This window comes from Pteropus medius, unplaced genomic scaffold, assembly GCF_902729225.1.
Source record: "Pteropus medius unplaced genomic scaffold, Ma_sr-lr_union100, whole genome shotgun sequence".
In the NCBI taxonomy this organism is placed as follows: Eukaryota; Metazoa; Chordata; class Mammalia; order Chiroptera; family Pteropodidae; genus Pteropus; species Pteropus medius.
In genome coordinates this window covers 23363747-23389121 of record NW_024340849.1, presented here as the reverse complement: position 1 = coordinate 23389121, position 25375 = coordinate 23363747, and the positions used below count along the sequence as shown (strand labels likewise).

The following is a 25375-nucleotide window of genomic DNA, read 5'->3' as shown; positions in this document are numbered from 1 at the left end:
CTGTTCACAGAGATGGCTTTTAGAGGTAATGTGGCTACATCAACATAGGCTTTCAGGAAAGACTCATGAGCCTAGCACCAGAATCATTCCAGTCTTGACATTTAGAAGCCATGTGATCTTGGGCAAGCCATTTACCTCTTCTGAGCCCCAGTGTCCTTATTTGTAAACAAAAGGAACTAAAATGTGTGAGCTCTAAATATTCACACTTGTAGTCATTTACATGGATATTAAATATAAACATGTACAGAGTTTCTGCTAAGGATGATTCTTAATGAAAGTTATGTTTTCACAGTGATGGCCCCGCAGTAATTCTAGGATGCAAAGCTCTGGGATTGTCCACCACAAAAATGCAATACTGAAGAAAATGATTTAAATGATGAGGTCGTTGAATGACATTATGTTTTTCAGCTATTTTTATCTCAAGTATATTTTAGAGAGTCTTGGTAGTCAGTTCATGCAATACATTTATGCTATGTGTAAATCAAAATTTTTTTATTTAATTTGGCAGGTTTAGTTTTGAAATTGCCAAGTTTCATTTAAAAATATAAATGATAAATATAAATCTTAATGTTCTACATATCACACTGATGAGTAGATGCTTAAACATGGTCGAATAGGAACACTCACTGTTTATGAGAGGTGATATGATTAAAGACATGGCAATCAAATTTGACATCTCTTTCTTCAGTTTTGAGTCAATTCTTTCTTATACATGTGCAGAGATAAAAGTATAACTCTTCCAGGCCAGGGACTAGAGTGATTTTATTTCTTTTGTGTCCCTATGGAACCATTAGTCCTGTGTTGTAACCCTATGGATGCCCAGTTAATAATATTGAGAATGTGAGATACATACATACATACACAGATATGTACAGACGTATAATCCCACACAATTGCATTTCACATACACTGAATTACTAAGGACATTGTTATGGGCCTCTGTATTTTTTACAGATTTTTATGCAATTCATGGTCTAGCTATTTTTTTCCCTGAGCCAATGGAAATAGTTCCATTCTAAGTATCTCCAAAGGCTTCAAGACTTTCCCCACCCCCATATGTCTGTTGTCCAAATGTCCCTGGAAACTAATGAGTTTGTTAATATATGGGTTTCAAATATCTCATAAATATAGAAAGAGTATAAACAGCAAATAAATGTATGTGGAAAAGAAGGACTACTCTCACATTGACTGTGTCATTCTATTTAAATTAAATGTGTTTTCAAATATTCTATAATTACATTACTTTTTGATCCAGCTCTTACTGACAGAGGTGCATTAAAATTTTCCCCTAGACATGATTTTGGATTTATATTTTTTTCTGTATAGTTTGCTCTATTTGTCTTGAATACTATAGACCAGAAATTTTTAAAATCTTTTTGATAATTGTTATTACAAATTGACACTTTACAGGTTAATAATGCTTTTTTTCAGTAAAATCTATTTTGTCTGATAATACAGGTATACCTGCTTCAGGTTTTGTTACCTTTGCCTACTTTTTTCTAATCATTCTTTGATTTTCCACCTTTCTGTACCCTGATGTCTCTTTTAAACCAAATAGATACATGTTAGTTTTATTCTTTTATTCAACATGATATTACCAATTTACTTGCCTATTCTGGGAAAGCTATATTTATTTCCATTTATTTCTATTTCTGATATATTTATATGTATTTATTATGCTTCCTCGTTACCTTTTTTCCTTAGTTTCTTCTTTCTTTTCAATCTTATATTAATGTTTTTTAGTTATTCTTCCCTTTCCCTCTGCTAGTTTTTAAGTAACATTTATTAAGACTTTATTTTTTGGAGCAGTTTTATATTTACAATAGAGTTATTATTTTATACCTGGCATGTAATCGATATAATTTTAACATGGTTATTTTAAAAGTATGAAGCTAAAGGAAATCTCTACCCTCCTCCCAAATACTGCAAGCCTTTTAAATATTTTAACTCTGATTCTTTTCCTCCCATCTTATTTATAATTGCTGTATAGTATTTTAGTTCTGTCTTTATTTTTATAACACACAAATTATGTTCTTCTCTGCCTCCTTATTGTTCATGTTCTCCTTATGCCTATTTACAGATTTATAAACTAATGTATTAGATTATGCTAAATCTTGGTTACATCACTCATTTCATTGAACTATCTTCCTAGCCTTGGTTCATGTGTATATTTGCAAAGTAGACCTTTCTTTATTACAATCAAGTAAAATTCTCTCATAAAAACCATCTTCAGATCATAGACTAGGACAGAATTTTGTGAACATCTGAGGAAGACTTTATTAATTTTATAATCTCAGCAATATTACATCTACACATGCTTTTTAAAGAAAATTATGGGCATATTGAAATATTCTGGTTGGCAATGAGTCACATTTTCCTGTCAATTCTTCTCTTATTTAATCCTTGATTGCTATTGAAAATTTGTTTTACTCCTGTTTGAATAAACTCATCTTCTTCTTTGTCATAAATGCATTTGAGGTTAAAGCCTAAATTGGCCTCAGACATTGTAGAGATCCAAGAAAATTACCTACCTGACCAGCAGTGTCCAAGATGTCCAAATAAGCTGGCTCATTGTCGATCCTAACTTGGGTCTTATAAGCATCTTCTGAAAAAACACAAGACAAAGTTTATATTTAAATATATTCAGCAGAAAAAGCAATGATTAATTTTTAGATTTCATAACAAGACTAAGTACGTTGCTAAATAAGGCATTCAGAGACTCCAATACAGTATATAGAGTGAGAAGGCTATAACCCAGGAAAATATAGGAAAGGGAGTCTTTGCTTAAAATGAAGTCAGATGTCTTTCTCCTTCATCAGGAGAATTAATGACTTGAAGTGCCTTGGTCATGTTACCTAGAGAAACAAACCATGGAACAAATGTGTCATTTCTTTCTTAATTATGCACAAGTTTGTATCCTAACATTATACTCAGTTCGAAAGAATTTTTCCTTTAAGATCACAAATAAAACAAGGATGCTTGTTTTAACCCTTTTATTTAACATAGTACTGGAAGTCCTAGTCAGAGCAACAAGGCAAGAAAAAGAAATTAAAATCATTCAAATGAAAATGGAGTAAAATTTTCTATTTGCTGATAACATGATCTTACAAATAGAAAGCGATAAAGATTACACACACACACACACACACACACACATACACACACAAATATATATATGAACTTCTAAACAAATTCAGCAAAATTGCAGAATAAAAAAATCGACACACAAAAATCATTTGTTTCTAGACACTAATAATGAACAATAAGAAAAGGAAATTAAGAAAATGATTCCATTTATAATAACATCAAAAGGATTGAATACTTAGGTATAAAGTTAACTAAGGGGGCAAAGACTTATACGCTGAAAACTACAAAAAATTTAATGTCTTTATTGATGTTTTTGTTAACTTACATGAGATTTTTGTATATTCTGGATTCTAAACACATCAGATACATGGTTTGCAAATGTTTTTTTCCTGTTCCATAGTTATCATTTTACTTTATTAATATCTTTGTTGCATGAAAGTTTTTCATTTCAATGAAGTGTAATTTATCTACTTTTTCTTTTGTCGCTTATGTTTTTGGTATTCTATCTAAAGATCTAGTCCCAAATTCAAGGTCATGAATATTTAACCCTATTTTTCTTCTAAGACTTTTATAATTTTAGCTCTTATATTTAGATCATCAATCCATTTTCAGTTAATTTTTTAGATATGTTGTTGAGTAAGCATATATATTCATACTTTTGCATACAATTCTTATCATTTTATTTTAAGGCTGATAGTAATGTCTCTACTCTAATTTTTAATTTTATTTATTTGAGTAAACTTTTTTCTTGGTCAATCTAAGGTTTGTCCATTTTTTTTTAATCTTTTTGTAAAAGCAACTCTTGGTGTCATTAATTTTCTCTGTTATTTTTATGTTCTCTATTTTATTTACCTCTTTTTAAGTCCTTATTATTATTTATTCCACTTTATTTATGAGTTTAGTTTTTTCCCCTAGTTTTTTTAAAGTTTAAAGTGAGGTTGTTATTTATGCTCTTTCTTCTTTTTCAATGTAAGCATTTATTGTTATAAATTTTTCTTTTAACACTGCTTTTGCTGAATCTCATAAGTTTTAGAATGTTGTGTTTTCATTTTTATTAATCTCTAAGTATTTTCTATTTTTTCTCCATGATTTCTTCTTTTGCCCATTGGTTGTTTAACTTCACATATTTGTAAATCTTTCAGTTTTCCTTTTGCTATGGATTTCAAATTTCATTCCATTGAGATTGGAAAAGATACTTTATATAATTTCAATCTTACTTCTGATATATACTTAGAAACTCAAGGAATGCTTCCTGGAAGAAGTAGCATCACATTGTGTAGGAGTTAGGAGAAAACAAAGCAAGAAAGAAAAACTAAAAGCCAGTATCCCACAGATTATAAAGATGATGGAACAAAAAAGGAATTTAGATAATTTCAGTGTGGTTAAATCTCAGTGTTTAGAAATGACATGTTAAAAAATGACATTTAAGAGATAAATCAGACTTGCTTATAAATATATTAAATGGAATCTTATTTTTGCATAAGGCATATAAAGTCAGATTACCTGGGTTTAACCCTGTCTCTATCAACACCAGCTGTCTGATTTTAGGAAAATAACATGATCTCTCTAAAATGTATATTTCTCATTTGAAAAGTTATATCTGCATTTACCTCATGGAATTGTTCAGAGGATTCAATGAAATAATGTGTGGAAGGCATCCAGCACAGTGCATTATGTGTAGTAAATGTTTAATAAGGGTTAAATCTACTGTTTTTAAGAAATGTGAACTCTATTGTACATGCCACCATCAAATGTGCATTTTGGAATGCTAATCTGGTTGAAATGTAGTGAACGAATTTTAATGTGGAAAACGAGAAGGATTGAGTAGATATTTAGTAATCTAGGTGAGAAGTGATGCTGGCCTATACTGTGATAATGGCACTAGGGTTGAAGGAAAGCTGGTAGATTTGCAAGATGTTTAAAATGTTGAACCTATAGCATGATATATGGTGGATAAAGAAGGAGGACAATGAAAGAGAAGTTCTGAGATTTCTGGCATTTGCAGACGGGCAGATAGTTATGAGATTTACTGAGAGAGGGAAGAAAAGAAGAGGAGGACTACAAGTTCATTTTGGGTAATGCTGACTTTACCACGTCTGTTTATCATTTAAGTGAAAACAGTGAATATCTGGGTCTGAAGCTCTGAGGTGAGATCTGAGAATCTTATTTCATTGTGTCCATTTATTTTGTCATTCATGCCGGTCCCATTCTATGTATTTCAGCCTGTTCAAATATCTACAGTGAGTACACCATCATTTATGAAACATGGCTGGATCTTCGCAGCCTGGAACTTGTAAATTCCTAGTGCCTGGCTACAATCTCTATTTAGTTTTATCCACCACTTATAGTATAAGTAAACAGCAAACACTGCTAAAAGCATTTAGAATAGCATTGATTTTAGGCACAATTCAATAATTATTTATAATGTTGATTGTGAAACAAACAAATGATTATTTTCAAAACCTTTTGTTTTAGAAAATAGTAATGATCAACTATAGGAGGTACTTTCACAATGCACAGAACTAAGTCCTTCCAAAAATTAGATTTCTGGAGATACACACACACACACACACACACACACACACACACACACACACTCATGGTCTCTAACCTCAAGGAATTTATACAATCATGATGGAAGACACACATATATGAAATGGGATGTTAAGATCCAAAAATTTATAGGGAATATAGCCTACCTTCAAAGAAATTTATTCTTTATGACTGTGCTCCAGAAAGATGAAGTATGGGGAATATAATTTGCAAGGGAGGTAGATCTAGTGTGGTTTTAGCAACACATGCATTCTAACAGCATTTGGTGTATAGGTGACCACAAAATCTTTCTATTTCTTATTCTACTGCTCTTTGTACTTTCACTGATCTTCCTCTCCCTAAAAAGAAATCTTGTGGAATTATTTGCAACATTTTTTGAAGATGCATAGGATTGTTTTTCAATTTCATAGGGAAATACAAATAGTTACACTGAAAAGGGCGCTATGACCTGAGGATCACATGTAAGTCTTTTAGATTTCATGTTTGTTTATTTCAACTCAAAAGCCCCAAAAAGAGCCTGCTGAGGCCAGGATCATGCAGAGTAATCCAGAGGAGAACAGCTCTGTGTGATTATCTGAGCCCTAGATAAACCCAGCACATGAAACGTATATCAAATAAAAGCTTCTCCTGGTATCAGAAAACCCCTTCAAAGAGACTTGATATGAATTGGCTGGAAATTAAGCCAGTCCCTCTATCCAAGATTTCTTTTTCTCTTTTAAAAAGTGTCCATCAGAGTATACATTCCAGTGTTGTGAATCTAGGTCACCTGCCTGGCCTCCATAGAAACTAATCCTTTTCATTTCCTCCCAATAAACAATCTTCCCTTCTGTTTCCATTCATCCACTCCCTTTGAGACCTCCCATGCAGAAATGCAGTGACAGAAATACTCTCTTGAATACATATAAACACCTCCCTGAAATTCAATCATCTGCTTACAGACCCAACCCTGAAGTGAGCTCATTTATCTTCCCAAGCAAGAGGCCAAATGTACACAAAGCTTTATCAGGCAGAAATGGTAGCAACTGCATGCTATATTGTTTGTACAGAAAAGCACAATGGAGCCACCTTCTTGGAGGCATCTACCACCTTAAAATTCATTTGATAACACTACTGTTTGATTTGAGACTATTGTTTCTCTTCAGATGTGTCTTCTTTAGGCTTTCCTTCCAGTAGAATTTTATCAGAAAAAATTTCTAAAGATTTGTATTAAAGCCTCACACTTATCACTGAATATTGATGTTATGATTAGCCAGCCACTTGACCTTATTTATAAGATGGAAATAACAGTACATGCAAGTCAATGCATAGGAGCTCTATAAGGATCAACAAAAGTGGCAAATATGATTTGAAGAAAAAAGAAATCACAATTCAAACTCAAGGCGTGATATATAGTGATTTAAAAAAATATATTGCTTCAAGTTAACCATGAAATTATATTAAAACTAAGTCACCTCTGCTATTTATATTTACCTCTGTGATAATGCTTTTTTCCCAACAAGTAAATCATAGAGGATTTGACAGGATACATTTGCAATAATCATAAAAAATATGAACTTTTTAATTAATTAAAAAACCTTAAGGTATTTTGGATAATTTACCCAAAATAATTCATTTTATTCCTTTGCAGAACAAACTTATGTATTTAAATAACTTTAAAATAATTTAGTTGTAAATATGAAATTAGGATAATTTAAAACCATAATATGTAACTGGGAGAAAATAATTAGGTTATCAGTGAATTTTCACTAGATGACTTTTTAAAAATCTTAAGGTAGTTGAATACTTCTTACATGGTTTACCAGAAAATCTGAAATGTATGATAATTAGTATTACAGTGAAGATATATTTCTATAACTCTGAGCTAGTATATATCTCTAAATATTAGTTGTCTAGCCAATGTTTTTTTTTAAAAAAAAAAAACAATAAAAATATAAAGCCTCAAATAATCTATAAGAACTTTCTCAAAGAATTACTAAAATAATCTTAATTGTGTGTGTGTGTAAAGTAGAAGCACTTTGGAACATACTGTACTGTATACTTTCACTTGAACAAAAAGTTAAATCACGGCTGAATCAGCACTGATACATCTCTAATGTATCCATATATTTATCAATAATGACATCAATAGGTATTCGAGTGTGTAATCTGTGCTACACACTCTGATAGGCACAGAGTCTAGAGTATCGAATAAGAAAGGATTGATTTCTACACACATAGAGTTTATAATCTTGGGGGAATACATAAAACTAAACAGGCAATTACATGGTAGTTTAATGAGTATGACATTAGAAGCATTTGAAATCTGCTTATTTAGAAAGACAGCAGAAGACACCCAGAGGAGCTGAAGTTGAGCTGAGGTCAGTCCTCAAAGGAAGCATATAGAAAACAGAGTTGGGAAGGAGAAAGCTTGTGAAAGGCCAGGAAAAGAGAGAGAGTTGCATGTATTCTTGTAAAACTCTTTCTCTTGAACCTAAACATTCAGTGAAATTTAGAAACAGTATATATGCTTATTTGGTTTGAAAATGTTTTGAAAACTGGTTGAATTTAGCTTCTGAGATGACTCAAGATAAATAAGAACACCTTTCCCCACCATGGAAATAAGAGCTGAAGAAAGAGGTCTCATTAGAAAAATAAGTCCTTTAAATTCATGGGAATTATAAAGCACAATTTGGATTTTTTTCCCGTGCTGTAAGATTGAGACTTGAGTCAAGTTTATTTAGGTCTGTGAGGGGTAAAGGCTTCTTGATGATATGAATTAAACGGTCACTAAAATCTTTCCCCTAGACATATAAGCAGATCCTACTGGGTAGTTCATACCACCCAGCATCTCCCTGCTGCCCCCAAGGAAAAGCCTAATATTACTGCTCTGGGAAGTCCTACCCCAAGGCGGCCAACCATATACATTCTGACTCTATAGGAGGCCTTGACAATACATCAGACCAAATGAGATGATGCAAGTTGGAGTGCTTCCTGTGGAACAACGGGATACCACCTGGAGGTTCGCACTTTCAGAAGGCCATTACTGGAAGATATCATTCTAAACAATGGCTTTGCAGAGCAAGGGCAAGCTAATGGAGAGGACTTTGACAAGAAATAATAGCCATCTCCCAATGTAACTATATTTGGAGACAAGGACTTCAAGGAGGTAATTAAGATTCAATGAGATCATAAGGGTGGGAACCTAACCCCTTAGGACTGGTGTCCTCATGAGAAGAGGAAGAGATACCAGAGCTCTCTCTCTCTCTGCACACACATAGAAGAAAGGTCATATGAGGACAGAGAGAAGGCAACCATCAGCAAGCAAGGAAGATTGGCCTCACCAGATATGAACCCTTCTTCCACTTTAATCTTGGATTTCCAGTTTCCAGTACTCTGGGAAAAGAAATTTTGTTGTTTAAGTTGCCCAGTGTGATATTCTGTTATGGTAACCCCAATAGACTACTAGAGCTGTCCATTTATTAATTCACAGCTCCTGTTGGGTAGAAATCTGTTTATGACACATTTGAGTTCTCTTACTACAAGGCTAGAGTCAAGTTGTGAGCGGGGTTCTGTTCTTATCTGCAACTTTGGATCCTCTTCCAAAGTCATTCAGGGTCATTGGCAGAATTCAGTCCTTGCAATGGTTCCTCTTTCCTTGCTGGCTATTGACTAGAGGTCACTCTTAGCTCCTAGAGGCCACCCTCCTAGTTTAACCACATGGCTCTCACAACCTGGCAGCTTACTCTTTCAAAGCCACCAGAAACTTTGACCTCTTAGATTCTCTAGTAATTGTTCATCTGATAAGGTCATCTCCCAGTGAGTAGATCTACCATAGTCTGAGCAAGAGGTTGCTGAGGCAACAGCCAAATCAGTGTTCTTCTCCAAAGCCAGAAGATGTTTCAGGACATCCTTTCAGGATTCTTTTCAGCCTGAGAAGATAGAGAGATCTATGGGAAACCTGATTCTATGACTCTCTTCTTGGGAGACGAAAGGACTAGGCCGCAGACACTGATACTGAATGTCTCAAGTCCTTTGTCTCTGCCTCACTTATTGTCATTTCTAGTGAGGAGAAGAAGCAAGTATTCTCTTCTCCCCAGCTTCTTCAGCAAGGAATGATGGCATCTCTTGTTCTACCTTTCTTACTGCCATTCACCACAACCATGATGAATGGTTTTATGATCCTAAGGCCACGATCTGTGCAATGGTTGCCTTCCAGAGGTTTTGAAAGAGAATGAATTTAAATGCAGATGATCTCTTCTGCATTTAAAGAAAAGCCTGTGTGGTCAGAGCAACTGTGGGAGTGCCAATCTTACAGGCTCTTTACCCTCACTTGATGGACACCTCCGAAAGGTCCCCAGGGAAACTCTGGAGTGCATAGATACAATATAAGAACATATAATGACAGAGGTTTGATTTATACCAAGACTGCTATTTCTGGAAAGGCGGAATAGATGAACTTTTTCCTATGTTTCCTGTTACATGCAACATAAAACCACGGACATTATATATAAAACAAGCATAAGATTCTGAAGGTGGAGAGAAAGAAGCAGACTAGCTAAGAACTTCAGAATCCAAGGACTGATATGGTGGTAAAGTTTCTGGGTTTTCTTTTTGCCTCTTATTTTCCAGACTTGGAAAAAGAAAGAAAAAAAAAATGGCAGCTTGAAAACACCAATGGGTGCAGAAAAAACACGTAGAAAGCTTACATGATAAAAACTACACAACAGTAATGAAAGAAATTAAGGAAGATCTAAATAAATACCTAGGCATATCATTTTCCTGGTAAAGATGTTAATTCTTCCCAAACTGATATAAAGATTTAATGTAATTCCTATCAAAATCTCAGAATGTTTCATGCAGGGGAGGGGGACACATTTAAAAATGTTTATGGAAAGGGAAAGGAACTAGAATATCCACAACAATTTTGCCAAGAAAAAAATAAAATGGAAGGAGCCAGTTTACCCACGTTCAAGACACACTTTATAGCTACAGTAATCAAGATTACATGGTATTGACAAAGGTACAGACGCACAGATCAATGGAAAGGAACAAACAATCCAGAAATAAACTCACACAAATATGACTTACTACATTTTGACAAAAGTAAAAAAGAAAATCGATGGAGGAAAGATAGCCTTTTGAACAAATGGTGTGGGAAAGATTAAACATCCATGGGGGGTGGGGAGGTGGAATACCCTCGAGCTACGTCTCACATCTTATACAAAAAGTAACCTAAAATGGATTCCAGATTTAATGTAGAATGTAAAACAATAAAACTTTTAGAAGAAACAGAAAACATCTTTAGAATCTAGTGCTAGGCAAAAAGTTCTTATATTTGACACAAAAAGTTCAATCTATAAAAGGAAAAATTGATAAATTGAACATCAAAAATTTAAAAAACAGTTTTGCTCTATGAAAGACTCCATTAAGAGTATGAAAAGACAAGCTAACGTGGGAGAAAATATTTGCAAATCATATCTCTGACAACGGACTAGTACTTAGCATCTATAAAGAATGCTCAAAGTTCAACAGTAACAAGCAAACAAACAATTTAAGTAGACAGTGAACAAAAGAGATGAAGAGACATTTCACCAAATAGAATATATAGATGGCAAATCAGCGCATAAAAACGTGTTCAAAATTACTAGCCTTGGGTATGTGCATATTAAAACCCCAGTGAGCTATCACTACAGATCTATAAAAAGGCTTTAAAAAATGGTGACAACACTTAATGCTGGTAAGAATGTGAAAAAATTGGGTCATTCATACATTGTTGGTGGGAACATAAAATGGTACCTCCACTCTGGATAAAGTTTGGCATTTAAAAAAAAAATTATATATATCCTGCACATAATACATAAAATAGCAATTGTGCTCCTGGGCATTTAATGCAGAGAAATGAACTAAAGTTCACACAAAAACACAATAAACAAATGTTCCCAAGATGTTTATAATAGCTTTATCCATAATAGCTAAAAATGAGAAATATACCAAATATCCTTCAATGGGTGAATGGGTATGCAATCTGTGATACAACCATATCATGAAATATGACTCAACAGTGAAAGGAATGGAGTGTTGAAACATGCAACAACCTAGATTAATCTCCATAGAGCTATTCTAATTGAACAAACCAATCCCAAAAGGTTATATACTACATGATTCCATTTCTACAATATTCTTACATTTAAAAAAAATCCAAAATCTCCACAAAATCATAGCAAACTAGGCACAAAAGGGAGCTAGCTTTATTTAATACTGGGTATCAAAACAAAACCTAAAGCAAACAAATATTAAAACCATTCCCTCTGAAATTGTATACAAGATAAGAATACTCATTACAAATACTTTTGTTCACTTTATACTGGTGGTTCTAACCTATTCAGTTAAGCAAGAATATGACTGATGTGAATAAAGTTGATAAAGGGAAAAATGTTACTATTCTGGGTAAATATCTTTTGGGTATGCAGAAAATTCCAAAGATCCTATTCATAAATTAGTAAGTTGAATAAATGAATATAGTAAGTTTCCTAGCAATACAGTCAATGTAGAAAAAACAATTTTTTATATATGAGCAACAAACAGATAAGAATGAAAATATTTGATGTTATTATCATAACATCAATAATATCAAATCTCAAAGAATAAATCTTTTTTGCAAGCCTTCTACTTAAGAAGAACTACAAGATTTTATGAGAAAAATTAAAGATGTTATAAATAAGGGGAAGCATATGCCATGTTTATGAATTGGAAAATTCACTATTTTAATAAAGTCAATTTCCTCTAATTGATCTATAAATACATACCAAACAGATTTGGGGAGAGGGTGGAGATTCACCAACTAATTCGAAATTAACATGGAAATAAAAAGGGCCAAAATGAGTTAAGACTGTCTCAAAAGAGAGCAATAAACTCTACCATATATCAATACTTACTGTTAATCTGTAGCAATTAAGACAGTGTGATATTGGCATATGAATAGAAAAATAAATGAGAGAATAGGGAACCCACACACCAATGAATCCTTTTTTAGATGACAGAATTGGCATTTCAGAGCAGTAGGAAAAAGAAAATATTTTCAATAAATAGGGCTATTGAACAGATGTAAATATCTAAAATAATGGAACTTGACTACTCCTTTGCAATACACAATACAATAAATTCTAGTTGGGTTGTAAATATAAATATTCAAAGCAAAACAATGAAGTTGCTATGAGATACTGTAGGAGAATACATTCATCGTTTAGAGCGGCAAGACTAATACAAACATACTAAGGTAAAAGATTGACATGTGGGACCATATTTATTAAAATTAAAATTATATTAAAACGAAAATTTGATTCATCAAAGTGATTATTAAGAGAAGGAAAGCTAAGTCGAAGTGTGGAATAAAGTATATGTAGCAACAAGAGGCTCATATCCAGAATAAGTAAAGAATGCCTACAAATCGATCAGAAAGCAACAGCCTTCTTCAATGAAAAGTGGGCAAGAGATTGAGTATTTTTTAAGTTATGACATTTATTGCTATCATTTATTGAGTATTGAAACTGTGCTGGGACAGTAAATATATACGTAGGTTTTACATTCATTATGTCATTTAATTCTCATAATAACCCTATAAAGGAACTATCCCACCTCCAGTTACAGATGAGGAAGTAAAGGTTGGAAAAGTTATTTAATTATCCCAATTTTACATACCTTGTAAAAAGCATGCTATTATAGAAGACCTTTCATTCAGTATTACCCAATATTTATGAAATCTTTACTTAGTTTTTATATATATATAAAGGGATATAAAGGTCAATAAGATTTGGCTGTAAATAAGGGCACAAAGAAGACATAACAAATTTACTTGGAGTTGGAGGTTGGTGAATAGATAAAGACTTAATAGAAGAGATGACCCTTTGCCATCCTGAAAATTATTTCATTGAGTGAAATGTTGAAGGGTTAAGAAGAAAAAGAGTGTCCTGGGTGAAGGGAGAAGATCAGAAAATTATGAGACCTTTTCTATTTCTTCCCTTCCCTTCCTCTCCCTTCCCCTCCTTTCCTTTCTCTTCCTTTTCTAGGGTTAGGAGACAGTGATAGTGGCACTAGGGTTTGAGAAGGTAATGAGGCAGAAAATATGGAACACTTTACAAATATGCATGTCATCTTTGCACAGGGGTCATGCTAACCTTTTCTGTATTGTTCTAATTTTAGTATATGTGCTGTTGAGGTGAGCACAGGAGATTAAATTTTTATAAAGAGGTCATTCAACTGGCTGATAAATAACTGCAAAGCTGTGCCATCTTATAAAAAAATCAGTAAAAAGCAAATAAAACTATAATATGTAAATTCTCTTCTAGGAGAATGGCACAATTAAAAGACTGACAATATCAGGTATTGGTGAACTTCTGGACCTGCGAAGAAATTTCATATGCTATAGATGGAGTGTAAAATAGTGCAACCACTTTAGAAAATTGTTTGGGATTATCTGCTAAAGCTGATCATATACATAACCTATGTGTTAGATTGAATTATTGGTCGCAGTTCTTCTCTGTACTGATATTATATCTCTACACCCTTGCCATGGCCTTATAGTGAGTGAAGTGTACTTCCTCATTTTTTAATTTTAGGCTTGACCATGTGACTTATTTTGGCCAATAAAATGCTAATGATTGTGATGTGAACAAAGGCATGAAATATGCATGTGTGATGGGGCTCGTGCTCTCTTGATTCTTCCATCACCATCTGAAGAATATACCCTGAGACGCCCACTGGTTTCAGAAGCCAGATAGATACCAGTCTGAACTACTAACCTACAGGTGTGTGAGGGACAAATAAGTTATTATTTTTTTACTAGATTTATGGCAGTTTGTTATAAGCAATTTCACTAATCAGGAATATATGTACATGTACACAGATACATGTGCATTAAAGGCATGGGTGAAAATATTTATGTAAGCATTATTCATACTATTCCTCAGCTAGTAACAGCCGAGAGTTCATTAGTAGCAGTGTGATATGAAAATAAACTCTAGTGTACTCATACAGTGGATTATTTTTGCTATGAAATTTAGAAAGCTACAGCACACTACAATGTGGTTGAATATTAGAAACATAATGTTGAGTGAAATAAGGTAAATACATTGTAGATTTCCACATATATAAAATTCAAAAATAAATGTCCAGACTGAGCTATATTTATTGGAAAGTACTTTCTTAACCAGGACAGAGATCATTTAGATGTTTACTTTGTGGTATATCATTCTTTTGTATACTTTTCTGTATTTTTATTAAACTTTATTATTTTAAAATACTTTAAAAAGTGAATGTTCTCAATTACTCAAATGTGAAAAAAGGAGAAAATACCCAGTCCCAGTTCTTTGTTATTACAGTAATAAAATATTTGCACAAAATTAACTTATAATTTAATTTTTTTCAATGATTTGCTCTCTTATTTGTTTCAATTTTATCTCACATAATGATGTCTAGATATTTAGTCTTCATATTGAATAAATTCTGATAATGCTGATGAATATGAGTTATAGGAGTAGAAAACAGAATGATATCAAAGGACCTCTGTCCAAAATACCTTTTTCATGGGTCTGGCATGATGCCCCAAATTCCACCCCTTCTGCTTTATTCTTTCTAGGTAAGATAAACCATTTTATTTCCAGGAACTCCCTATTAAAATGCAATAAAACTACAGGAGAGGTAAAATATTAAGCTATTATCGAGCACAAACACCTTACTCTGAGATTACTTTTGCAGGAAATTAGCTGTCATGAGAGAAACAGAAAGCAGAGCCTGAGGGGATGATCAGCAGGAATGATAAAGCAGAATGGAAGGGGAGGGAAAACACTGCTAACAGCTGTGCCCAGAGACTGGGAGAGTGCAGGGTGAACAAAGGAGTTACTGGAGGCTCGAAGGCACCTGAGAACCAGAAAGGCCCCTAAGGTTTTGGCAGCAGCCTGCTGAAGAGCAACGTATGCATTAGAGGAAATGGTTCAGGTGGCCTCCTTCTGAAAACTGATGACAAAATGAAATTTTGTGCCCCGAGCTTGCTGAGCATTGTTTTTAAACAATGGAACCCTATGTATATACTAAAGATGAATTGACATAGAGAAACATGGTATCTAGAATTCTAGGCTTGCCTTTTATAAAGTCAGATAATCCTTACTTTGTCAGCATCTCTGGAAACAAGGGCTATAGAAATGAAACGTCCTCTACAGATGGAGGAGAAAGAAAAGTATTTTTAGGGCAATGGGCTAGAGTAGTGTTTCACAAACTTTCACATACATATACAAATCTCCTGGAGATCTTGTTAAAGTGCACAGACTGTTTCATTGGGTCTGGGTCTGGGATTCTGTACTTCTGAGAAGTTACCAGGTCGTACCCATGCTACTGGTCCAGGATCTACAGCAATACTGTCCACCAGAAATATAATATGGGCCACAGATGCAATTAAATTTCCTGGCAGCCACATTAAAACAGTAAACAAAAATGGAAAAATTAATTTCAATATATTTACATAAATATTTACATAAGTTTATCCAAAATATCATTTGAATGTGTAAGCAACACAAGAAAAATATTAATGAGATAGTTTACATTATTTTCCTTGTACTAAGTTTGTGAAAGCCACTGTATATTTTGCACTCACAGTACATCTTAATTTGGGCTGGTCACATGTCAAATGCACCACAGCCTCATGTGGCTCAGAGCTACTGTATTGGCCAAGGCAGATCTTGACAGAGTATTGATTATTGATTTTTGCAATTATTGAATGTATTTCTATAAACGCAAAATACAAATATAGATTTTTTTTCCTAGTCATTGGTAGCCTTCTTGATTAGAAAAGACCAAAAATGAATTTAAATATAGATGAATGATGCCCCTAATGATGTTGCAACCTCCTATCATTCTGTTAATATTGCATAGTTTATTTCCTGTATTAGCTTAGATTCTTGAGAGAAACATAACTAATATTTAATAAAATATTAATTATACATTTAAATTACATCTTAGTATGTTAGATGGATTGAGTGATTATAAGAAATTGGCTTACACAATTATAGAGGCTGAGAAGTTCCAAGATCTGCATTTGGTAAGCTGGAGATCCAGGATAAGTATGGTATAATTTATAGTCCAAGTACAGGAGAGGACTGATGTCCCAACTCAACTAATCTCTCTTACTCAACCTTTTATTCTATTCAGGTTCTTGACTGGATGAGGACTACCCACATTAGGGAAGCAATCTGCTTTACTCAGTCTATTATAAAATGTTAATCTCACCCAGAAACACCCTCACAGACATACCCAAACAATGTTTGACCAAATGTCTGAGCCCTTCATGGCCCAATCAAATTCACATATAAAATTCACCATCACACTTCCCTATGAAGTCTTCACATACTTGCCCAGTGAGAAACTTTATCCCTTTCCTGTACTTCTGCACATAGCTCTATAAAGCACTTTTTGTTCTAATTATTCTTCCAGGTCTCAACTATTTGAAAGCATGGGACATTCCTTATTCGTCTTTGTAAATGCCTTCTCCAGCATTCTGACAAGCACGTAATAAGTCATCAATAAATTCAGTTTACCTTCTCTGTGTTTAGCACTCTTGGATTCAGACATGCTAGCTTAAAGTCACATGACACATTATATGTATATCAATATACCCAATTTAAATGTGAAAAGAGAGAGGTATTAAAGTTAACAAAGCTCACAAAACCAGTAGAAGGTGATTGGGAGACTTAACTAGGTCTGCTAGACTACAGAAAGTGTTCTTATTTTGCTATACCAGTTGTTTTTCAAAGATTAACCAAGTGAGTAAAGGGATTTACTTTGAAGATGAAGGACTGTTTCTTAATTGAACTGAGTGAATACATAACTCCCATATCTGGGCCATACTTAAATTAATATTCAGATATACATAATAGGGAGCTGAATCTTTCAAGAAATTACATTTAGTAAGACAAGAAAAGCAGGGTAGTGGACAATTCTTAAATTTGTGGCCACCCAGCATCTTTTAAGCCCTATATTCCATGACTGACATAGAAGCAGAAACTCACTTTTCTAGCCTCCATTGCAACAAGTTTATAGGCATGTGACCTAGGATTTGTGAAGCAGACATAGTCAATCAAATCCTTGATTCAAAAGCACACCATGTGAGGATGGCTGTGCCATGGTATTTGCATTTCTGAGAGGATGATAAAGCTTGACCAACACCCATTTATGCACAGTGGCAGCAATGATAGCTTCATTGCTTGATTGGTGAAACTAAGTTTAATTTTGACCTTATTCAGCATGAGTATCCTCGGAATTCACATCTCTGTGTCCACTGGAGGTTATGTGAACAATGAATGCCTAAATTTTTTCAATTACGGACACCTTCATGTCATCCTGGAGAAGTGACTGCTCACCTCTCTTTAAAGAGGACAAGGGTGGCCTCCCGCCAGCCTGGCTATTTCAATGAGAAGAATTTTTCCACCTAGCATGGATCCCACCTCCTTCTTATAGGCTTCTATACTATGCAAGATTTAGTTTTCTCTTCTCTTGTCCACAGCAGCAGTTCTCATTTATAGTCTATGTGTCACCTTCAAATATGGTCTCCATTTACATTTCCACCACTCAGTGGGAACAGCCTGGTGTTTCAGAGCTATGCATTAGAGCAGAAGACAAGGGCACACAGCTGCTGATTAATTTTTATAGTACATAATTTACACTTTGGATTTTCTCTCCTGTCTCAGGCGTGAAATGTAGAAGACATCTGCCAAGTCTGGAGGCCGTATGACTGGCACCTGCCTCCCCCTACTTGGTTAGGTGCTATCAGCCAGTACTTCCAGATGTGTGTCTCTTTACACCATCTTCTTTCTTCCCTTCCCTCTTATGTTCAATGTTATGGTTGAATTTTGGAAAAAAGAAAAGTTTGAGGAGCTCCCCCACCAAATGACCTAAAGTTATTACCTGTCTGAAAGGTCACTTTGTCCCATACTTTTATGCCAGACAGAAACAACTGGTGCTGTTAATCTTGTATCCCATTTACTAATTTAAAAATTATTTTGAGCACCTTCTACATATTCTGTTCTGGGGCATAGTATGAACAAAACAGACATTATCACTGCCCTCACTCATTTTTAACCTAAAGGAAGAGAACCTAAAAATAATAAAAGGAGATGAATACTGAAGTACAATTTTAGTAAGTCAAGGCATTTCTACCAACTCTTGTAAAACAGCTAGTGATCCCAAGAGACATTTGACTAATGGTGATAAAAAGATGCTATCAACAATGGATTTAAAACTGTTTAAAGCTCACTGATCTTGAATTATATTTTATATTTTCCTCTACTATAGGAAGTGAGAGAGCAAAAAGGATAAGAAGAAGACGGAGAAAGAATTTCAGTGAAACACAACTGAAACTTAATTGTTCCCCAAATCTGTTAAGGTACAATTAAATATATCTGGCAATACGGCTCTTTATAGTTTCACTACGATAAATTTCCTAAGCTTATTCCCACTTTCTGCTATGCATCCTATGTTCTAAGGCCACTAGACTATTTTTTGTTCCCTTAGTAATCCATGAGATGAAAAGCTGCTTTGTCATTATTTTTGCTAGAAATGTCTAATTCCAAATGTCTATTATGCAAAATGCTAATTTTGCTTTCAGGCCCAGCCCAATTTATATCTCCAGATAAGTATAAAGTGATTTCAGAGTTGACATTAGATGAGACGCAATATTTGGCCTATGGAAATATTGAGGATTTTATCAAGAGACTTGAAGGTTTTAATTTCACTTCTCTCAATCTTTAGAGAAGTTAAGATTGGTAAAATATTAAAAAGACAATATATTCAGAAAGAAGGTGACAAACGGAGTATGTAATGCTGATAAATGGCAAAAACTTGAGAATTTCTTGATGTCCTATTTCTCTTTTAGGAGGACAATTGTATTGAGAATCAAACAATAAAACAAACATTTGTAAAGAGAGAATGAGATCTTAAGGTATGTAATTAGATTTTAAGTGAGTATATAGCTTACTACAATGGAGTACAAATCTGCTTTTTCAGATTAATGATGTTTTAAGTTTCTACAAAATGTCTGAATGGCATTTTGAACCATCACTGTGCAGGGAAATAGGCTTCAGATAGGCATTTAACTTGCAATCTCAGTTAAAATAGAGAAGTATAAACTGAGACCAAATATAATCAGAGGGATTAGTAAATGTTTGAATTCTTCTATCCAAAATAAGTGGTAAATTGTTTCAGTATGTAGGAAGTTTTCTAGTAGTTTGTTATATACCCTGCCATTTGCCACAATATGTTTTCCATTTTTTATTAATGGTCTTAATGAAGGTAGAGAATGACGCATATTCAGATGAGAAGATTGTTAAAAACAAAGAATGATAGTGAGTAGTTTAAATATTAATTGGTATGCAAAAGGTCGTTGATGGAGTTGAAAAATGGACTTTTATAATAGGACAACACTCACTGGAGATCAATGTAATTTTCTGAGGGTACTTCCCCACCTCCTTAATGCCTATGGACAGAATGAGGAAATTGCATTCAGAATATTAGTTATGATAAAATATCTGAATATTTTTCTATTGATAAGGATCCCAATATGAGTCCACAAACTAAAGTATTTACAAAAACTAGGCAAACTCTCTCTCGGGCTATAGCAGGTTGGGATTGAGAAGGTGGGAATATCTGCATTTATTTAGACCAAGGAGTGAAGAAACCACCATATTCTCTACTGGTCATACTATAAATGAGGTATTTCATTGATTGCAGTGGAATACCCGTATGAGTGAGATATAGATGGGCTATGAAGTACACATGGAAGGGCAAGAGGAATAGCTGGATTTGGGGCCTTGCTATAGAAGAGATGATTAAGGAGGATGAAGGATGTCCAGCCTGGAGAGAAGGGTTGTGCAGTGGATATTTAATATCTTCATATATTTTAAGTGCTTCATGTGGATGAGAATTAGATATTTTTGTGTGCCTGTAAGAGAAGGAGAAGAAGACAAACAAATAGTTAAAGTGTTTAATTAAAGGACAAAGAAACAAATTTTACCTCAATATAAGAAAAAACTACAAGCAAAGAACTACCGAAAGATTAGGTTTTCTTGAAAGAAAATGGGTTCAGGCACTCTTGGGTTGTATTTAGAGGGATGTGGTATAGAGGATTCAATCATAAGACAGGAGGTTACGCTGGATATCTTTTAAGATTTCTTTCATCTTTTTAAGGAGGAGTTATGGAAACACAGATAATTATAAAGAGATTTGAAATTATAAATAGAATGAGAAATAGTACTTATTCCTTAAAGGAATTTGGGATTTTATCTGGAGACTTAAAAGTTTAATTTCACTTCTTTTAAACTTTATTTTGTTTTCGCTTTGTGTTATATCCTCTCACTGTATTTATTTTTTCAGCCTTTATCAGAGGGCTATTTATCATTTAACATAGGACTGAGTATTTTTTTAAAGTTCTGTTTTAGGTCTGGCAAAATTAAAAGCATTAAGAATCTCTTCCCTCTGCTGCTACTGCTGCTGCTGCTGTGTGTGTGTGTGTGTGTGTGTGTGTGTGTTGGTGTGTGGATGTGTGTGTGTGTATGTGTGTGTCTGTAAAATAAGACTGAAATTTTAGAACTTCAGGACATATAAACAATTCGAAAGGCATTCCCTCATATCAAAGATAACTTTTAAATATACCTAAATATTACTGAGAGTATCACCTTCAGCCTGAAGGTGGACCTCTTCAAGGGGGAGACGGTAGAAAGAATTGGCTTTACCCTCCAGTTGAGCCCCACAGGGACTAGAGAATCACTGTGCCAGTGGAAGAGGGAGTAATCTGAGCCATTTTTTTTCTTTACTTGGGGTAGAATTTATGATCCATTATAATATCTGTGATAGGCACAATAATGGCCACCATCTTAATCCCCAGACCTACCAATATATTACATCACCTGGCAAAGGGGAGTTAAGGTTGCAGATGGACTTAATTTTGCTAATCAACTGATCTCGGAATTGACAGATTATCATGAATTATCCAGGTGTGTCCAAAATATTCCTAAAGGCCTTTACAGAGGAAGCCGGTGACCAATGAGGAGAGTCAGAAAAAGATGTGACTAAGGAAATAAGGCTAGAAAGAAGCTATGCCGCTGGCTTTGAAGATAGAGGAGAAGCCAAGATAGGTAGCCTCTAGGAGCTGAAAAAGGCAAGGAATCAGATTCTCTCCAGAAGGAATGCAGCCCTGCTGATGCCTGATCTTAGCCCAGTGAGGCCTGTGTCAGAACTGAGGTCCAGAAATGTATGAAAATGCATTTGTATTGTTTTAAGCCACTATATTTTTTGTAATTTGTGGCAGAAATAGAAAACTAGTACAACATTCAATCAGATCTTTCTTTTGCTTTATTTGGGAAACAAAGGAAAATATATAAATTAACAAACAAGGATTTCACTTCTAGCAGTTTTAAATAAGAGACTTGCCAAAGTTAGCTTTCTTCTCTTACTTGCATATATGTAACTTATCTTTTTGAGTGAAAACATAAAGGACCTTGGTGTACATTGCTTAAGAACAATAATCAGAGTTGATTTGTTTTATCTCTTCAGAAGGAAACCTCTTATATGAAGGGTGAGTCTCATACAGGTATTTTTCCCCCTAGCAAAAATTCACTGAATCAAAATGAATTTCCTTGGTGCTAATCACATCTATTTTTTAACTCTCATTTAATTGGCCCTGCTGCCAACTTTTTAATAATTTGAAAGGAAGGAAGCTACAATTTTTTGAGAGCCTGTTCTGCTCAACCAGCTGATAAATTCATGACTTGAGATTAAAACCTTTGTCTTTCTGATGCCAGAACTCTAATCCTCTCCATTCTATCATCCTCAACTTCCCCTTCAGCAATACATGCTCACGTGCAAGCGCGCGCGCACACACGCACACACACACACACACACATTGATGTTGTTCCCATGGACTTACAAAGATTTTGAAAAATGGTCATTACGATCTAAAATAGTGTGTCTTACTCCCCACTTTGAAAAGAACCTTTTATGCCCCACCCCCAACCCCATGGTATTTGGTATGACTTCCTTCTGCAACAACTGGTTATTTCTTTTCTCTGCTTCTTTTGTGCCCTATTTATCAGACTAGGAGAAGGATCTAGGTATTATTTATATTGTTTTTTTTCCCAAAGTGGATCTTTTAATTGCCAAGAACAGTACAGATGTCCTTTAATAATCAGTAGAGATGACTGTTTTGAATAGTCTTGAGAACTTCTCTGCTTAAAACACTTGTCTCTATGAAAAGAGTTTTCATCTCATGTTACTATTTATAAATTCACCTTTGATGGTGGAGAATAGGGTCTATAATTTTAAAAATTCAGTTATTAAAGGGTTTCCTATTCCTGTTCCCTAGGCCTGAATCAACACATCTACCACAGGGAGGCACACTCCCAGCAGGTCAGTTTCTCTGCCCTTCTCAGAATTAAGTTTAGCTCATTCAGAACTGCAGTTAGAGATGTTTCATGGAAACATGACCCACGATCCTTGGTCTGCAATACATTATGGTATTTCCAGTATCTCAAGGGGTGCTATAAACATTTTAAACAATAATTTTCAAAAGCTTTTTGTTTTTGTGGTTTGCATGAGCTATGTAGCAAGACTTCCCAATAAGCAGATTTAAATCTACTGGGAGACCTCAGATTCCCCCAGAGTTTTCTGTGTTTTCTGAGAAGCACAATTAGCCTGTTGTGCTGACTGGGCTTTGCTCCCATACTGATCTTCCCAATGGAATGCCTTAGTACCACCTCTGCTTCTCACTCATCCTCCAGGACTCAGGCTAAGTACTTCCTCCTCTTTCATGAGACCATTCACTAGATCGAAGTAATAAATTGCCATTTGCTACTTTGACTCACTGATGGTTCTATGTAGTAAGGTTTTTCACCTTGAACTTTTTATCGTAATTATTTATGTTGGCTATTATTTTCCTATTAGGTACTTAGATCTGCAGGCTCATGACTGTTTTGTCCATGTTTGTACATTTCCATATCACTGAACATACTAACTGGCTAGGAGAATGTGAATCAAACTACAAAAGAAAATGTTTGGGCAGAGGAAAGGCTATTTGCCAGAATCTTGAAAAACAAGTCACTGGAGTCCTCTGAGACTCAGTTTCCCTGTGTAGTGATTTTTGCTATAACACTTGTTTTGTAAATGCAAATTTGTTTAAAGCAATTGATATATTTGAGCATAAGTAAATTTTATGTTTGTTTGTTTGTTTTTTAGCACATTTGGTCCTTTAGAAATACTAGGCGAAAGCCAAGATCTTCATCCAGATGAATTGAGCTGAGTAGAAATAGAATGCGCACATATATACATACTTTTTCTCTCAGATACACACACTCACACCTCAAGCATCAACTAGCCTACTTGCTACCTCAGTTCACCATGTATTATGAGCCTCATCTGGTATTATAACTTTCTGTCCAATTTCAAATCACTTTTCTTCCACAACTTAATAATGCTTTGCAAGCTGCAATTCTTCCAATACCCACTTCCACAAGCACCTTTGAATCTTTTTTAACAAAAAGAGCCATTATAGTATTTATGTATTTCTTAACCTTTTAGCATGTGTGAAACTGTTTCTCTTCTGTTCTTATATTCCTACCTTTTTAAAAATACGTCATTGATGAAGTTTTTGTGATTTGAGCCCCAATCCTATTTTTTTCATAACTTCTTTTTTTTAATTAATGTAATTTTGCAGAGTGCAGTGATTTTTAGAAATGTATGCTGTATTTAGCAGAGCTGACTATATGTAAAGTGGGAACAGAAATATATAACCTCCCTACCTCATGCTTGGTTATTGTAATAAACTTAGATAATATAAAATTGTTTTGAAATTTTAGCATTACAACTCTTTGCTAATATCCCATCTTTCTCTCTAAGGTTTGCCAATATTTGTAATTGTCATTATTTGTAGTAGAGATTGTAAGGTGCTTGCTCAATATCTATTGTATCTGTTTTCTATTGCTATAAAAAAAAATTAGCAGCTTAAAACAATGCTGTTATAGGTTGAATTGTGTTCCTTCAAAATTCAAATGGTAAAATCCTAACTCCCAATGTAACTATATTTGGAGATAAGAACTTCGAGGAGGTAATTAAGGTTCAATGAGATCAAAAAGGTAGGACTGGTGTCTTCATAAGAAGAGGAAGAGATATCAGAGCTCTCTCTCTCTCTGCACACACATAGAAGAAAGGTCATATGAGGACAGAGAGAAGCAACCGTTAGCAAGCAAGGAAGATTGGCCTCACCAGATAAGAACCCTCCTTCCACTTTAATCTTGGATTTCCAGTTTCCAGTACTCTGAGAAAAGAAATTTTGTTGTTTAAGTTACCCAGTGTGATATTCTGTTATGGTAACCCCAATAGACTACTGGAGCTGTCCATTTATTAATTCACAGCTCCTGTTGGGTAGAAATCTGTTTATGACACATTTGAGTTCTCTTACTACAAGGCTAGAGTCAAGTTGTGAGCGGGGTTCTGTTCTTATCTGCAACTTTGGATCCTCTTCCAAAGTCATTCAGGGTCATTGGCAGAATTCAGTCCTTGCAATGGTTCCTCTTTCCTTGCTGGCTATTGACTAGAGGTCACTCTTAGCTCCTAGAGGCCACCCTCCTAGCTTAACCACATGGCTCTCACAACCTGGCAGCTTACTCTTTCAAAGCCACCAGAAACTTTGACCTCTTAGACTCTCTAGTAATTGCTCATCTGA

The 25375-nt window shown here is 34.5% G+C and overlaps 1 protein-coding gene and 1 non-coding gene across 2 annotated transcripts in view; both read right to left on the bottom strand.

The window, feature by feature from the left end:
- Positions 1 to 25375, bottom strand: part of RIT2 (Ras like without CAAX 2) — a 312271-nt gene that overhangs the window by 188954 nt on the left and 97942 nt on the right. The window contains exon 3 of the mRNA XM_039842644.1: positions 2532 to 2605. Within this exon, the coding sequence (XP_039698578.1) occupies positions 2532 to 2605 (74 nt within the window). The remainder of the gene's footprint in view (positions 1 to 2531; positions 2606 to 25375) is intronic.
- LOC120591424 (U6 spliceosomal RNA) lies at positions 13736 to 13842 on the bottom strand. The gene has a single exon (XR_005649890.1). It is a non-coding gene; the product is annotated as a U6 spliceosomal RNA (small nuclear RNA).